This window comes from Ovis canadensis, chromosome 11, assembly GCF_042477335.2.
Source record: "Ovis canadensis isolate MfBH-ARS-UI-01 breed Bighorn chromosome 11, ARS-UI_OviCan_v2, whole genome shotgun sequence".
Lineage (NCBI taxonomy): Eukaryota > Metazoa > Chordata > Mammalia > Artiodactyla > Bovidae > Ovis > Ovis canadensis.
Genome location: NC_091255.1, coordinates 54,602,509 through 54,620,633, shown reverse-complemented (window position 1 = coordinate 54,620,633; position 18,125 = coordinate 54,602,509). Strand labels below are relative to the sequence as shown.

The following is an 18,125-nucleotide window of genomic DNA, read 5'->3' as shown; positions in this document are numbered from 1 at the left end:
TGAATAAGGCTTTATTTTTGCTGGCTTATGCTTTTTTTTTTTTTTTTTTAATTTAACCTTCATTTCCTCAAAAGCAAACTTTTTTTTTCCCCCTTCACAGGTGAAAAGCCAGATCCTGACCAAACATTTAAATTAACATCTTTACAGAACTTTAGCAGCTGTCTGCCCAACTCTTGCACAACACTAGTATCTAATCATAGTTTATCTCACAGACAGCCTGAGACAGTTCTTACAGAAACACCCCAGGACACAATTGTAAGTATATTATACACTAGTGTTAAAAATATTGTGAAAATGAAAAACAGTGATCTGAGCTAAATAAGGTATTGTAAATGACATGTTAGAAATTTTCTGTTTCAGGAATTAAACAGACTGAATTTAGAATCTTCCAATTCAAAGTACTCGTTGAACACAGATTCTTCAGTGTCTTATATTGACTCGGCTGTAATTTCACCAGATACTGTCCCTCTTGGAACAGGAACTTCCATATTATCTAAACAGGTTCAAAATAAACCAAAAACTGGTCGAAGTTTATTAGGAGGACCAGCTGCTCTTAGCCCATTAACCCCAAGGTAAGACAAATAGAAGATACTTTAAAATGTGCTGTAATATTAAATGATCTTAGAGTAATTCCTATATTGGTAATATAAATTAATATGAACAGCAACTTCTAAATCATTATGGAAATAGAGATATTTAATAAGTCAATAATGAGTCTATTCCATTTTCAGAAAATCAAGTAATAAAAATACAGTATCTGTAATAATAATTTCATATTAAGTGTTGGAGAAAATTTTTATTTTTTTATTTTTTATTTTTTTGGAGAAAATTTTTAAACTTAAGCATTCCTTATTCAGCTGTTGTATGCATTAAAAGATACTCTGTTTATGACTGTGCATCAGTGAATAGCAGTGAACCTCTTTAAATGTTGGGATGCTTATAATCAGTGATAGCAATGGTTAAAGTGCTGTATTCCAAAATGGGAAAGGATTGACACCTCTCAATATATGAAATGTTCTGTGAAAATTTTTAGAAATATATATGTATGAATAAATACAGGAACCCAGGCCAGAGGATGCATTTCCAAAAGAATCAAAATAAAAAATTATGTGCTAGAACAGACTGTGAATTGGGTCCCAGGGCCAGAGAATTACTTAAATAGTATGACCATGAGATTACAAAGCTCATTGATTCCACACATGCATTCATTGGTCTCTAAGGATATTTTCTCTGTAATAGTGTCTAAATCACATAAATTCCAAGAATTTGAACTAATTTCATAATTTGGATCTTAGCTTTTACAAAGCTACTCTTCTTTATTTCTAATAAATCTCCTGAGATCTGTAGTTACTGCTCAGTTTAGTTCCTTATTTGATTTTTTCTTTTAATTTTAGTTTTGGTGGGTGGAATAGTCTATATTCACAGCTTATTTTTAATCTGCCCCTTAGATCCTCAATGCCCCCAAGACTGATTTGCCATTCTCTTCCTTTTAGACCTTCTAATTTAAGTATACTGCTGCTTTATATATGCCTTGATGACTTTTTGACACCTTGATTTCAACCTCTTCTCAGTTTTGGGATTTTGCCATTAGAAACCCCAAGTCCTGGAGATGGATCCTATTTACAAAACTACACTAATACATCTTCTGTAATTGACGTGCCACCCACCGGAGCCCCTTCAAAAAAGGTATTTTCCTTGTAAAATATAATGAATTGCTGTTGCCTTAGAGAAATTATCTAAATGTAAAAGAAGGTCATCATTATTATAGCCTCCTGGGTATAGTAGAAGACGCAAAGCTGGTTGCTCTTTTGACCACGTAAGTTTGTAACTCACAACTGTAGTTTATTTCAGCATATAGCTAATTAAGCATATTCAGATTTTTACATTTAAGTTCCTTTTTTAAAAAACAAAATTAAGATGATCACTTTGAATGTAAATAATGGAAATTATACCTGCTGTGGTTTTTGCTTATCCCCACCAGTATATTTGTTTTTCAGTTGTACTAATATTAACATGAAAAAAGATGACTCACATAAAGCTAGCTTTTTGTGATAATAAAATGTTTATGGTGGATCCTCAGGTATGGAGTTAAAGTGTAGTAAAATGAAAAATATTTCATAGAATCTTTATAGTAAATACTGCAATAAGACTGCATTGCAACTGTGACTCTTTTTATAATGTTCTTTTACTGTCTGTGGCAGTAGAGGCCAAAGTGAGGTTTATTTAAAACATATCTGTGGGGAAAAATAAATAAATAAATAAAACGTATCTGTGGAGCAGGGCATCTTAGGTGAGAATGAAATTAGGTTATCTAGGTAAATGCCTGTTGCTGTGCATAATGGACATTTGAGAAATGAAAGCTAGATGAGTCACACTGGCATGCGAAGGACTGCGATAGCCCTTTCACCCTCAGAGAAACATGTTTCTTCTTGTTTTGGTTTTACTCTTTTACTCCTGAACTTTAGCAAAGTGTTTTTTATATGATAGCTTCCTAATGAGTGATAATAGGAACTCCAAGAGTGGTAAACGTGAACTAAAAGTATTTAATATGGAAATTGTGTTTTAAACTGGATTTTTAAAAAGTTGACAACTACCTGCTGTTGTATGACTATGAAAGTGACAGATATATGTGGAAATTAGTTTATTACAGTTATAAGAAGGCATAATAAGACAATGGTTAGCATGCCAGGGGAAATAGGCCAAAACCATGAGTCAGAGTAATTAAGGACAAGTTAGGTAGTAAAGGCGTATATGGTTTCATTGCCCAGTCTAAGCCTCTTCTGCCCCTGTTCTTTTACTCTATTACAAGACATTCTTGGAAAAGCTATACTTCCAAATCTCCCTGCAGTATTAACTAAAAATATCAAACCAAGTAGTGAGTTCAGCAGATAGTTCTTTGTTAAATAAGGAAGGGCCAGAAAATAGGTGAAAATATTCAGTGGATAGTTAGTTACAGAGGAAAGAATATGACCAAGTGATAGATACAACATGACCATGCTCTCCTAGAGAAAGAGAGAGTTGCTAAGGAACTTAATTTAAAACAGTGGAACAAAGAGGGGCCAGCAAATGAAGTGGTAGAACAAATAATCAAGATACTAGACTAAATATTTTAGAAATTACACAAAGTTTCAGAAGGGCAAGGCGGGTGGGCATGATCAATGATGTTAAATGTTGAGAAGGCCAAAATAAGGCTTTCAGTATGGTGAGAAAGTAATTATTAATGATTATTTATAATGTGTAATTTCAGAATTATATACAGTGACTATCACAGTAACTAATTTTTGGAGAAATTTATTTGGTAGTAAAATGTTTTTTTTTTCAATATTCGCTGACACAGATCACTTTATAAAAAAGTTAAGTGATGAAAATAAATAGAAATAAGGTGATAAATTAGAGAAGAGAGAAGGGACAAGCACAGTCCAGAAGATTGAACACATCAAAAAGAAATACTAATTCAGTGCAATATTCTTAGAATTTGGAAAATAACCTAGTGTTTTTTTTAATCTACTAATCTGAATTACTCTAAGACTGTCTTTATTAAGTGCCAAAGAAGGGGTATAAAATCTTACTTTATTATTTTTTATGTATACAAAATTAGATCATAACTCTTGAGAATAGTAGCTGTCTTAAAGTTTTTTAGCACTTAGCCCCAACTGGGAAAGTTACATAATAAATGGCCTCTAGGAATCTTAAGCCTTTCCTTGATAACTAAAGTCGAAAGATAAAAAGATAGTATAAAGGTAAAAATACTGAGCTTAATATGAGGAAATAGGATGATGTTCATTCTAATATATCAATAATTAACCTAAAATGACATCAATAATGACATTAATAGTTTGTGTTTTCAAATGACAGACAGTATATAATATGAAATCTTGTATTGGGGAAATGTAGATGGGTACATCATGATGTCTTTTACCACTCACAATGCAATTTATAATTCACAAACTTTAGACTTTTTGTGTTTTACAGTCTGTTGCCAGAATCGGCCAAACTGGAACAAAGTCTGTCTTCTCACAGAGTGGAAACAGTCGAGAGGTAACTCCAATTCTTGTTGCACAGACACAAAGTTCTGGCCCACAAACAAGGTATTTATTTGGTCTCATAATTTGATATTGTTTAGCTTTTCTTGTTGTGAAACAGTTCTTCAGTTTAGGCAGGTTGTTTTGACTGCTCCAAGAATTCTGGAATGACTATTGTAAATTCTGAATATGTTAAATTTGGAATTTCCAACTTACTGAAAAAGGAAATTTAATTTTTGAATATTACAATGCAAATCAAGACAAGAGTTAGCTAAAATACCTTTTTATTCTAATTGCCTTGTGAGTTTGTTTAAACTAGATATTGTTAGCACTCCTCCAAAATAATTTTCTTTTTTTTTTATGTAACCTTCTCCACTGATCAAGTACAGATAGATTATTCTCCCCTTCCCCTATTATGCATTTCTATAAGTATATCATAGTATGAATCTGCCAATAAATCTTCAAATGATGAATCCATTTTCACACAGAAAAATAAGATTTCTTTTCCTATTCAAGGCCTCAAAAATAAATTATAGCTAATATATTAAGAGAAAGCTACTTTACCTCCCAAAATAGTGAACATGTACCATAAGTCTTAAAATAGGTACCCGTGTGCATATACCTTGACTATATAAAAGGCCTCAATATTTCTAAAATGCCTGGCTGGTAAGTCTCATTATGAGTGCCAACTCTCAGGTAGGTGGCAGTGATTGCCTAGGGCTCAGTGATAAGAAGGAGCCTGAGCCTCCTGCAGAGCACATTAATAGTCCAAATATATGTTAGTCTTCAAGAATATATAAACATAATTTACTGAATTATGCATTTCATTTAAACAAATATACTAACTGTAATACACATGAATTACATTAATTTTGCCTTCTTTGTATTACTAATAACTTTTTATCTTCTTAGTTGATGTATAGTTGATGTGTACCACTCTACCTTCTTTATTGCCTGTTTTAGTTTCCAACAGCTGCCCTAGCCAAGTACCACAAGCTGGGTGGCTTAAAACAACAGAAATTTATTCACTCACAGTTCTATCTGAAATCAAGGTATCGCTAGGGCCGTCACTAGGGGAGGATCCTTATCTCTTCCAGCTTCTGGTTGCCCCAGGCATTCCTTATTTTGTAGTAGGCAACTCAGTATTTCCCTCTGTCTCCACGTAGCCATCTTCCCTGTGTGCCTCTGTATTCAAATTTCCTTTTTCTTATTAGGACATCTGTCATATTGAATTCGCGCCCACCGTGATGACCTCATCTTAAGTTAATTATATCCACAAAGACCATATTTCCCAAAAAGTTCACATTAAGAGTACTGGAGGTTAGGACTTCATCATATCCCTTTGGGAGACACAATTCAACCCATAACATTGCCTTATTAACAATTACTCTTTATCTTGTCGTTTTAGAGGTTGTTTTAGGGTTTATATCAGATATTTTAACTATCAAAGTCTACCTTCAAGTAATACTGTACCATATCACTTAGAGTATAAACCTTGTAATGTATATTTTCATACTCGTCTTCTCAGTCTCTATGCTGTTGTCATATATTTTACTTCTACAGAGTGGTTAACATTTCCTGTAGTCTAGGTCTGTTGGTAATGAATTTTTTCAGCCTTTGTATGTTCAAAAGAAAGTTTTCGTTTCACCTTTGTTTTTATTTTTGATTGATATTTTCATGGTATGGGATTCTAATTGACAGGTTTTTTTCTTTACATTGCTCTACCGTCTTCTTGCTTGCATTGTTTCTGATAAGAAACTTCTTGCCATCCTTATTTTTGTTTCTGTGTATGTAATCTGTCTCTTTTCTCTGGCTCTTAAGATTTTTTCTTTATCACTGATATTAATCCATTTGATTATGCTCTAGTGTGTTTTCTCCTTTCTTGGGCTTCAAATTCATTGAGCTCCTTGGATCTGTTAGTTGATAGTTTTCATCATATTTAGCTAATTTTTGGCCATTATTTCTTCAAATACTTTTACTGTCCATGTCCCCCTCTCTCATTCTGCAGAATAATCCCTTGATGTGGCTGTTTGAACTTACATGGTAATAACTTCTCAGGTATCAACTGTTCTAGTAATATTTATTTAGCAAATATCCCACATTTAGACTATGTCCAGCTTTGTTTTTCCTTAACTTTCTATAGTTCCAAATAAGGACTAAAGATAATTGGTTTATAGATGTTTACTATTTATTGACCCAGAACTTTTATGTGGATTGTTTTATGTTTGAATGAGCAATTTCAAATAGAGTGAAGATCTGTGCTATAATTTATATCATTTTATGGTAACAAGAATAGTTCTTTAAATGAGTTTTCATAGGAGGGTGAGGAAAGGATTGATCTCATCAATTTTAGAATACAAACATGTTGAATGCATATTTTTAATATACTTGAAATAATAATTAATGGTCATAAACAGGTTTTTTAAATATCTACTTTTATAATTTTTTTAGTACAACACCTCAGGTATTGAGCCCCACTATCACATCTCCCCCAAATGCACTGCCTCGAAGAAGTTCACGACTTTTTACTAGTGACAGCTCTACAACCAAGGTAATTTAAAAATTTCTGTATGTCACATTTATTTAATACTTCCTCCTCTGAAATTTCTGTTCATCGATGACTCAGTCTCTAATGAATACATTAGGAGACCATTTAACATTTTTTAATGTTAAAATTACAAAATTACAGAGATGGAGAGGAGATCAATAGTTACTGGGAGGTAGGACTGAGGAGAGGATGTGTCTTTTATAGCATAGCACAAAGGAATCTCTTTTTGTAGTGGTAAAATAGTCCTGAATCTTTATTGTGGTAGTTGATTAAATAAATCCATACATGTAACACAATTTCACAGAACTGTACACACCGAAATTTTTTAAAAGGTCCATGTGAAAACTGATGAAATCCAAGTAAGATCTATAGTTTTAGTTGCTAGTATTGCACCAATTCCAGTTTCCTGGATTTGATGGTATACTGTGGTTATGTCACATGTTTCCATTGGGAAGGATTGTGGGAAGAGTGAATGAAAATTTTTTCTTTGCACATTTCTTTGGACAACTGGAGAGTTTTATACCTTTGGTAAATTTTCTTCATCCATTGACAAATATTACAGACAGTCTTTAATTGTGACATATAGATCAGCAGTTTTATACCTTACAGATTTCAGTGCTCTGAGACAATTAGGTAGTTGTTGTATCTCCTTACTTTCTTATTTTTAATTAATAAATGAAAGTGATATACTTTGAATAAAGAGAAATGCTTAAAGCTAATGTAATAAATACTAGTTAGTTAATATGATTTATTTTCAGAATTGTTGCATTTTACATTAAGTGACTTTGAAGACTTTTGTTTTTATAAAATTTTCTGAGAAAAATGTAGATCAGTCAAAACCATATGTTTATTTTATATCTAATACTTGAGAAAAAGGGTTAGGTAGATGTTTAAAATACATGAGTATAACAAGTTATTGAATTTTCCTTCTTGTTACAGGAGAATAGCAAAAAATTAAAAATGAAGTTTCCACCTAAAATCCCAAACAGAAAAACAAAAAGTAAAACTAATAAAGGAGGAATAACTCAACCTAACATAAATGATAGCCTGGAAATCACAAAATTAGACTCTTCAATCATTTCAGAAGGAAAAATCTCCACAATTACCCCTCAGATCCAGGCATTTAATCTACAGAAAGCAGCAGCAGGTCTGTTTTAAAAGCTTAAAATCTTCTTTATATTTTATTTTATTCACTTGTTTTAAGTAAGTTTATTTATGTTCATTAAAGAAACATTTTTTCTGGGTAGATGCTGGCATTTTTTTCCTTTTTCTTTTTTGGTCATTTTCTTATTTACTCATTTTTAGTCTTGGCTGTGCTGGGTCTTCATTGCCGCTGTGTGGGCTTTTTCTCAGGGGCTGCTCTCTGGTTGTGGTGGGTGGGCTTCTCGTTGCAGTGGCATTTCTTGTTACGGAGCACAGGCTCTAGGTCCATGGGCTTCAGTAGTTGCAGCATGTGGGCTCATTTGTTGCAGCTCGCAGGCTCCAGAGCTCTGGTTCAATAGTTGTGGTGCGTGGGCTTAGTCGCTCTGTGGCTCGTGGGATCTTCCTGGACCAGATATTGAACCTGTGTCTCCTGCATTGGCAGGCAGATTCTTTTCCACTGGGCCACCAGGGAAGCCCAGTGTTGGAAAGTTTAATGAAATATTTTTTAATTAGCCTTCCTAGAAAACCAGGCAGCTTTATTGTGTTTTATTTTCCTTTGTTTACTACATTATTTTCTCCCAGAAGGTTTGATGAGCCTTCTTCGTGAAATGGGGAAAGGTTATTTAGCTTTGTGTTCATACAACTGCAAAGAAGCTATTAATATCTTGAGCCACCTACCTTCTCACCACTACAATACTGGTTGGGTGCTGTGCCAAATTGGAAGGGCCTATTTCGAACTTTCAGAGTACATGCAAGTAAGTATTTAAAAAGTTACATATGCCTTTCTAGAGGTAATTTAAATTTAATTAAAATTATGTTTGAGAAGGCTAGATCTGAAGGGTCAGTATTTATTTTGTAATGTCTTTATTTTGTCAGTATTAATAACTTATCAGTTCAGTTCTTTCTTGTGTTAAGGGTAATTTGAATTCTTTGGGATTACTTGAGATAGATTTGTAGAGAACCAAACTAATTCTTACATGGAACATTTGTACTCTACTTACTTGGATCTGAAAATATGTATTTACCATGTAAATAGACGTTTATAATCAAAATTCTTTCTACTGTATAGAGAGCTTACTGGGATGAATTTTTGGTACTTAGTATGTTTTATAAACTTAATACAATGAAGAAAGTTGTAAGTAATTGAGGATATAATGTTCTTATTGTAAGGTTTTATCATTTTAATTTTAATTATATTTGTTGCTTAAGTTATCTCTTTAAATCAGGAAAGGAGAGGATGATTAACCTAAAGCCAAAGAAAATTCTAATTTATTCCCCAGTTCTACTTTCAAAGCACTTCCTCACCCACCTGTAAACTTAAATTAGAAAAACCTTTAAAAAAAGCTTTAAGAAACCTAATATAAATTATTTAAAGTTGATAATAAGATCACTTGTTTGCCCTTTTTACTTTCAGCATGTATTTGAGTGCATATTATATCCCAGACTCTCTTCTATACTGTAATATAGCTAGACAGATAATTGCTTGCCTTCATAGAATTTACTTTCTAGCAAGTGTGCATATGCTAAGTTGCTTCAGTCGTGTCTGACTCTTTGCAACCCTATGGACTGTAGCCCACCAAACTCCTCTCTGTCCATGAAATTCTCCAGGCAAGAATACTGGAGTGGGTTGCAATGCCCTCTTCTAGGGGATCTTTCTGATCCAGGGATTGAATTCATGTCTCTTAAATCTGCTGCATTGGCAAGCAGGTTCTTTACCACTGGTGCAACCTGGGAAGCCCCCTTTCTAGTAAGAGAAATTATAGGCCAATAAATGTATAAGGACACAGCAATAAATCATATGAAGGAAAAATGAAGCATAGTAAGGAGATTGGGGAACAGTGAATTATGGTGCTATTTTTTTAAAACACATGGTCAGAGAAAGAAGATTATTGCTCCTTTAAGGAGCCATGCAGAGCTCTAGGGGTGTAGTATTCTTCCAGGTGGAGAATAAATCCAGAAGATACCTATTCTTGTAATTTTGAGTAATAAAGCAAAAACAATTGTAGACACCCTTTTTCATTGCTGAATTGTGATTTTTTTACTTGGTACATAGGTATAAGTGGGGTTTGGCAAGCCTTTTCAAAATTATTTGTTTCGTGGGTTCTTAACATGAATTTTTGTGTTACTCCTAATCATAGAGCAGATGTAGACCCAGATATTTAAAGGAAATCTTTGTTTCAACTTAATTTTTAGTTTTGTTCCAGTTTTCCTTTCTGTCTGTGGCATAATCATTTTTCAGAGGAAACAATAGATTCTGAAATATTTTAAACCAGATTTTTAAAGCCTGTACTTGACAGGTGGTTAGGTCTGTTTTCTTGTAACCAGTGTGTGTTTGAAAAAATGGAAAATTTATCTGTATAACTTTTAAGGAATTTCAGGGGAGTCACAAGTTTAAGCTAATTCTAGATGATGTATGGCCATATCATAAGAATTCTTATTCTTATGGCCATATCTAAGCATTCCTATTTTTCTAGTTTTATGAATGCTATTTCCTTATCTTGTCATCTTCATTTCATTAAAAATAGACCTGATATTCCTTATTCTAAACTAAGTTTGACTTTCAGAATTTTTAACGAATTGATAAACTGGGGGGCTAACTGGTTTCATATAGCCCGAAGTCTCAAACTTCAGGGGAGAGAAGCACAGTTCTGGAAGCTGTGAGTGTGGCAAGGAAAAAACTTTGACATGCTAGCTGAGAAGGGACCCTAAAGTCAAGAGAGTGCTGCAGAAGAAAAAGGAGTTTATATTAGGCAGGGACTGTAGTTCCTAGCAGGTACAACACTGATGGAAATATTCAGTGCTCAGTATGCCATAGGGTTGACAGCCATCCAAGCCTATTTTTCCCTTGAAGTGTTCAACTTAACCTCCTAATAAATGTACAAAAATAGGTTTTCTCTTGCAGAGGTCGCTTGTCTCTCACCTTTCCAGAGAGTTATTCTATAAAGCTGCTATAAAAATTTGGAATAATGTTTTTTGAGAATAAAATAATTGACTTCTTTTTAAATTTGTCTAGATCTTTCTTCTTTCTTTTTGGTGGAAACAATTTTTTTTTCCTCAGAATTTATGTTCCTACCATGACTTCTGTATAAAAAGTAGGTTAAGTATGAATATGATTGCATCAATATTTGACCTACCATAGAAGGTTACTCAATTTGGCCATGTGTTGGTGCTAATTCATATAAAATTCATGTGTAAAATAAGGCAGCATTTAGGTCCTATGAGAATAGTGCCCAGCACTCTCCCAGTATATATGTAAATTGTATCAACTTGTTTTCCTCTTACTAATTTTTATATTTCAGGCTGAAAGAATATTCTCAGAGGTTAGGAGAATTGAAAATTACAGAGTCGAAGGCATGGAGATCTACTCTACAACACTTTGGCATCTTCAAAAGGATGTTGCTCTTTCAGTTCTTTCAAAAGACTTAACAGATATGGATAAAAATTCACCAGAGGTAAATTAACTGAAGCGCTTCGTTCATGTTTATTTTTCTTTTCTTTTTTTTTTTTGCTGCATTGGCATGGCTTGTGGGATTTTAGTTCCCCAACCAGGGATTGAACCCAGGCCCTCAACAGTAACAGTGAGGAGTCCTAACCACTGGATCACCAGGGAATTCCCTGCAACTGTTTTTTGATTGTCTTTACCAAATGGGAATGACCCAAATCATTAATTTAGTTTCATCCACGCATATTTTTGCATTCTTCTCTGTAGGCCGAGACTCAGAGAAGGAGAAATCCTAGAATATATGGTAGAGATTCACAAATAGAAAAATCTTAAAGCAGATATTTCATTCAGAATTAATCAAGATTTGGTTATACTTGCTGTTGTCACCAAGAGTAGAGTTCATTAAACAGAAATAGAAATTTAAAAGTGCTCATTTTAAATTAAAATAATAACTGTCATTTTAAGGCATAGGCAGTTTATGTACATGTTTCAGTCCTATAAAGGTTTTATTTCCTTGCATCCCAAGAATATTTAGTGGTCCTTTTGTAACATATTTAAGCTTAGAATTTAAGGGTCAGTTCTCATTATTCCTGGTAGTTAGGTCTATAGTTTACATGAACGCTAAATTAACAAATACTGAACCATTACTCCTAGGAGAAATATACACACGCATATCACACGTGGGTCCACCAATGATCACTAAAGCACTGCAAGTATTGATTTTGGTTTTACAAGTTAATTTTAGAAAGTAGGCAGATTTGCAAATATGGAATCCTTGAGTAATGAGGATTGACTGTATCTGTTGAAGCTCTTCAGTTGCTGTCTTTCTGTTCTTCGTAAGATCTGAGTCTTGATTTTAGTCATAGATTGCTTTTGTGAGAAAAAATAAATCAAAATTTTAATTATGCATTTGGTTTTTGTTTCCTTTTTTTTTTTTTAAGGCCTGGTGTGCTGCAGGGAACTGTTTCAGTTTGCAGCGGGAACATGATATTGCAATTAAATTCTTCCAGAGAGCTATCCAGGTTGATCCAAATTATGCTTATGCCTATACTCTATTAGGGCACGAGTTTGTGTTAACTGAAGAATTAGACAAAGCATTAGCTTGTTTTCGAAATGCTATCAGAGTCAATCCTAGACATTATAATGCATGGTAAGTGCTAACAAAGTGCAAAGACGGTGTCTTATTAATGGGGCTGGTACCCAGTAATTTTTCTTGTGAGATTATTTCTTTGTTGTCATGAATTTGAAGAATGGTACATACTGGTTGGTAGCTCCTAACCTAAGTGGTTTTTTATGTGAAATTTATACCTTTAACAAACTCTTAACTAATGCCAATAAAATTCCAGATGCTTATACTGAACAGTTTCTACTTTTTTTCCTACTAAACTTTTGCAAGTATTAATATCTAGTATTGTTACTTTGATTTGTTATTTTTTGTTAGAGCACTAAAATGGTGATGAAAATAGAGAATGGCTGGGACTGTGGAGAACAACAGTATAATTTTCTCTATCATAATTATAATAACAGTATAGTTCTTCTTTTCTATTATTTAATAGGTAATTTCTGCTACCTTTTGGATAATAGAAAATAAACATAGAAAACTATCCATTAGTTGTTGCTCTTTGGCAGATTTATTAAGTACTACTTCTAGTTTATTAAGTTTATCAAGAATGTTCCAATTTAAGTAATATCTGTTTTACTTTTTTATACTTGTGCTTAAGTAGATGAATAGGAAGGTTAATCTATTAATGATTGGGTTAATCATAGCAGTTTCTAAATCTGAAGCATTAGATTACTGAAATATATTCTTTGATTTGTATATGTGTTTTTAAATGAATCTTATCTCATTTCTAAGTAGTTACATTGCCTGAAAGATGGCCTGATGAGTACTAGCTTCTGCTGACCTGTTAAACAGTTAGGCTTGCCAACATTCCCATAAGGTTCTCTGTGATATTTTCAGAGTTCACTTCTTAATAGGACTTGAGTTGTTTCTTAAATGTGTAGTTATCTGTTCTGCCATATTTCAGTAGTTGCATTCTTAACAAAATTTACTGTAACAAAATTGTTATAAAAATAATTGTTGCAATTAGAGAAAAGGAGGTATATTCAGACTAGCAAGCTTTTACTGGGAAGACTTTCAATATTGAGTTATTTAGGTAACTAAGTATTTAACTAAACTAAGCAAATTTATTTTTCCCACTCCAAGGTGAGTAGTCTTTCTTTAATTATCTCCATTTTCACCATTATTGGCGCAAAACTTTTCATACCTTTTCTTGACCTCTAACATATTATAATAATAAACAGTATACTGTTGTGCTTTTTTCTTAATCATTTGTTGATTATTCCCCTTCATTATTGTCTAGTTTCACCAAGAGGGATCCTTAATGTAAATCAGTGACAATATATTTGATGTTTTGAAAATACAGGAAACACACATGTATATCAACTTTATATACTCTTGCATAGTCTTTAAAATGTGTAATTTTAATGTCTATGTGAAGCCTTTAAAAATTATAATTTTGAACTCTATAAGTTTTGAACGCTATAGGAGCATATTTTTGATACAGTAAATGGGGAGAGGGTAAGCAGACCATGAACTATGCATACTTTAATCATAGTATAAAATATATATTCATTTGGACAAATAATATGGGAGTAGCATTGTTAGGAATTTAGGGTCTAGAATCATCGAGGGAGGATCTGAATAGAATACTTGTGTGTGTGTTTAGTCACTGAGTCATGTCTGAATTTTCATTACCCCGTGGACTGTATGTAGCCCACCAGGCTCCTCTGTCCATGAGTTTTCCAGAGAAAAACACTGGAGTGAATTGCCATTTCCTCCTCCAAGGGATCTTCCCAACCCAGGGATCAACCCTAGGTCTCTTGGAGCTCCTGTATTGCAGGCTGATTCTTTACCCACCCTTCAGTTCAGCTCAGTTCAGTTCAGTCGCTGTCATGTCCGACTCTTTGCGACCCCGTGAATTGCAGCACACCAGGCCTCCCTGTCCGTCACCAACTCCCGGAGTTTACTCAAACTCATGTCCATCAAGTCGGTGATGCCATCCAGCCATCTCATCCTCTGTCGTCCCCTTCTCCCCTGCCCCAATCCCTCCCAGCATCAGAGTCTTTTCCAATGAGTCAACTCTTCACATGAGGTCGCCAAAGTATTCTAGTTTCAGCTTTAGCATCAGTCCTTGAACACCCAGGACTGATCCTCTTTAGAATGGACTGGTTTTATTTTAAAATGTGATTGATAATAGTGCCTATCTCCTTGGTTCCATCTAGGATTAAATAAGGTAAATCAAACAAAGAATTTAATAAAATTATTGGCAGACACATGATAATCGCTCAGTAAAAATTAGCTATTAAATCTAGATTGTAGTGGTAGGTCTAAGGATGTGGTTTCTTTTTTTCTAGTTGTTATAGTTTTATTTGATTGACTGTTTGATTGACTGGATTGTTTTTACTTATAAAAGTGACTTGTCTAAAACACTTGGGCAGTTTTATATCATGTTAGATTTTGCCTACCCTAAGACTAGCAGTATTTTTCTACTGGTTTATTAAAATGCCACATTCCATACATATCCTTTTATTAGCTAAACTAAATTAGCATTTCATATCCTTAAAATTGTATTTTATTTTAAACTCTCAGGTATGGTTTAGGAATGATTTATTACAAGCAAGAAAAATTCAGCCTTGCAGAAATGCATTTCCAGAAAGCACTTGACATCAACCCTCAAAGTTCAGTTTTGCTTTGCCACATTGGAGTAGTAAGTAGCTTTCTAAGTATTGTTCAGTTAATCCCTTTTAGAATGTTTGTTATTGGCTTAGTTGCTGTAATAAAAATTAGGGGGTTTTGTTATTGTTATTCTTGAAACAATATCCTGGATTCTTTTACAGCCAAAAATATCGCCTTTTTGCTTGGCATAAAGAGAAATCACTGGAGTACCCTCATTCCTTGGGCAACTTACTTAATTTCTCTGAGCTTCTATTTTGTGAATGACAAATGATACCATCTTGCCTACCTCATAGGGTTATTATAACACTAATATGAGATACTTGATATTTTTAAAGGCAGTTTTCCGTGTTAGTATTTAACTCCTAAATTAAATAATTAATAATTTAAGTGATTTTAAATGATTCCCTGTATTTTAGCCTCTGAGTGGTATAGATATGTCAGAACTAATTAAAAATTCTTATAAAGTGGTGAGAATGGTCAATTTTATATTTTTCTTACTGTATGTGATAATAAGTTGTACTTTGATAGGATAAGAGAACAGGTACGTTTGTTTTTTAAAATCTTACTTACTAATTTCTCTGAAAGCTTGGAACATTTTTTTGAGTTCTTGTTCTTGTCCTTTCACCATTCTTTCCTCTCCCTCTTTCCGTCCCTCTTTTCTTTCTCTTTGCAAGTTTGACCTTTGTGGGAACAAGCATACAGTATAAGGAAAATTATATAAGTGTGGAATTTCACTATTCATTTTGGGGGCAGAATTCTAGCTCTTTATAATGATTTTCTTAAGAATTGACATGGTAACTTTTACAGTTAGATACTGTACAAAAAATATAGGGAAAATACGTCAAAGATTTTTTTTTTCCGTCACTTTACTTAAACCAAACTTGAGTATCTCTTGCTGCCTTTTAGTGAAGTTGAACATTTTTAAAGCAGGCTTTCTTAAAGGCCATAGTCCAGCATTTTGTAATCTGTGGGTTCTAAGACCTGGAAAGGTTACTTCTCTGCTATAGTTTCCCTGTTTTTTTTTTTTTTTTTTTTTTTTTGGAGTATAGTTGATTTACAGTGTTGTGTTAGTTTCAGAGTTTCAGCAAGGTGATTCAGTTATATATACATATATATTCATTTTCAAATTTCTTTCCCATTATAGGTTATTATGAGATATTGAATATAGTTCCTTGTGCTGTATAGTAGGTCCTTGTTGTTCATGTAGTTTGTATATAGTTGTCTGTGTCTATTAATCCTAAATTCCTAATTTATCCCTCCTTCAACCCCCTTTCCCCTTTTGTAACTATCAGTTTGTTTTCTATGTCTCTGAGCCTGTTCAAATTTAGTTTTAATATATAATTCATCTAAGAATGAACATAGCAATATGAGTACACATGAATAAATAATAAGACTTGGTTGGGTTTGCTTTTGTTTTTGTTTTTTTAAGTTATTTCAAATAAATTACTTACTACCCAGAATTACAGATCAATGGTTTTCAGATATGTAAAGCAGAAGAATTATTTTTAAAACAAATTCCTAAAATAGGTAAAAGTGTAATTGTTCTGAGTAAAACAAGGTTGGTAAGTTTCAGAGCCAGAGCTCTTAGGGGTTCTTGAAAACTTTTGAGAAGTCTAATATTTAGAGGACCATAATAAGTCTGTTAAAATGTATTATCTAACAAAATAGTACAGATTTTCTTGTGAAGAAAGACTAAGGTTTTCCTTGTCTTTTAGGCTTAAAGGTAACCAAATATCTACTCTAAAGATAGAATCTGATTATCATTATGGAGAGTAATGGTGAATTGGGAGCTGTGTTGTTTTTGAGTCACACTATTTGGTTTTTACTTTTCCTCATAAGTATCAAAAGAAAACATTAATAGGATCTTTATTTCTTGTAGGTTCAGCATGCACTGAAGAAATCTGAGAAGGCTTTGGATACCCTAAACAAAGCCATTGTTATTGATCCTAAGAACCCTCTATGCAAATTTCACAGAGCCTCAGTTTTATTTGCAAATGAAAAATATAAGGTAAGATATATATATATGTGCGTATCTTATGAGTCTTCAACATAGTACTATTTAAGCTTTGCCACTTTTTAAATAAACTAAAAGTTATTTATACTTGAATTTTTGTCTTAAGTAGTTTATTTCCCCATTTTTAAAAGCTATTTCTTTTTTGCCTATATTTCTTCATGAAATACAGGAAGGATGGATGTGTGTATATAGTTAGGAATAGAAGTTTATCCTTTAACAAGATTTCCTATAGGGAAAGGCAGTTACCTTAAATGTAAAACCTAAACCATTGTATTAGGACCAAAATATATGAACAGAATAAATGAATATATGTGCATTATTCAACAAGTATTTATTTGAATACCTATTATTAATATATGTCAGACACTAGGAATATAGTGGCAATTGAAGCAACCATATTTCCTGCCTTTGAATAGCTTACCATCTAGTACTTCCCTGCTGCTGCTAAGTCACTTCAGTCGTGTCTGACTCTGTGTGACCCCATAGATGGCAGCCCACCAGGCTCCCCCATCCCTGGGATTCTCCAGGCAAGAACACTGGATTGGGTTGCCATTTCCTTCTCCAATGCAATGTCCTTTAAATCTAATAAACATTTAACAATTTTTAACTCGCTCTTTGAAGTTTACTATAATTGTAATTCAGGATTTGTTTTCCTGTTTTTGCTTCATTGTACAAAAATTTAAAATAAAATTTTATTTAATCTGATATGTGGTCAGGTTCTTCAGTTGAAGGATTTTATTTATTAATCTTAAAGGCATAAGCCATGTCATCTACCAGGAATGCCATGTAAATCAAGCCTATACTTGCTTCAAGAAACCCATGTTCTAATCTGACCCATTGTCCAGGCCAGAATGGTTATAGTCATTTTTGACTACCAGCTTGGGGCTCAGCCAGATTATCAGGTTTACTTTGATGCATGATTAGGTGTAGGTTAGAAAGAGGGCATAAGAAAAGTTACTGACTGCTTGTGCAATGTCTTGCCTCCGAAATGAAAATCAAACTGTTCGAGGGCCACGTCAATCTCTGTGGCAAAAATCGTTACTAGACACCACCCTGTCTAATGTATTGTATTGGTGTGTAGTTGTTTAAGCCTTCTAGGGCGAAAAAGAGAGCTCTCCTGCTATGTTGGATACTATACTGTGTCTGTGTTAGAAACTGTTTCTCAAGAGTTTCCAAGTAGATAATGGGGGGAGAGAGGGGTACAGCATGATAAATGC

The 18,125-nt window shown here is 33.5% G+C and overlaps 1 protein-coding gene across 7 annotated transcripts in view; it reads left to right on the top strand.

Moving 5' to 3' along the window:
* CDC27 (cell division cycle 27) overlaps positions 1 to 18,125 on the top strand; it is a 55,250-nt gene that overhangs the window by 30,061 nt on the left and 7,064 nt on the right. For 3 of the 7 annotated variants that reach the window (XR_011246809.1, XM_069541652.1, XM_069541656.1), the window contains 11 exons: positions 101 to 255; positions 361 to 572; positions 1,572 to 1,686; positions 3,955 to 4,088; positions 6,474 to 6,573; positions 7,510 to 7,717; positions 8,299 to 8,468; positions 11,013 to 11,165; positions 12,097 to 12,305; positions 14,808 to 14,925; positions 16,774 to 16,902. Coding sequence is in view for 5 of the 7 variants with exons in the window: in XM_069541652.1 (XP_069397753.1) it covers positions 101 to 255; positions 361 to 572; positions 1,572 to 1,686; positions 3,955 to 4,088; positions 6,474 to 6,573; positions 7,510 to 7,717; positions 8,299 to 8,468; positions 11,013 to 11,165; positions 12,097 to 12,305; positions 14,808 to 14,925; positions 16,774 to 16,902 (1,703 nt within the window). In the remaining 2 variants the exon portion in view is untranslated. Of the gene's footprint in view, positions 1 to 100; positions 256 to 360; positions 573 to 1,571; positions 1,687 to 3,954; positions 4,089 to 6,473; positions 6,574 to 7,509; positions 7,718 to 8,295; positions 8,469 to 11,012; positions 11,166 to 12,096; positions 12,306 to 14,807; positions 14,926 to 16,773; positions 16,903 to 18,125 lie in introns of all 7 variants that reach the window. The other 4 variants (XR_011246808.1, XM_069541651.1, XM_069541654.1 and 1 more) reach the window with 3 other exon arrangements.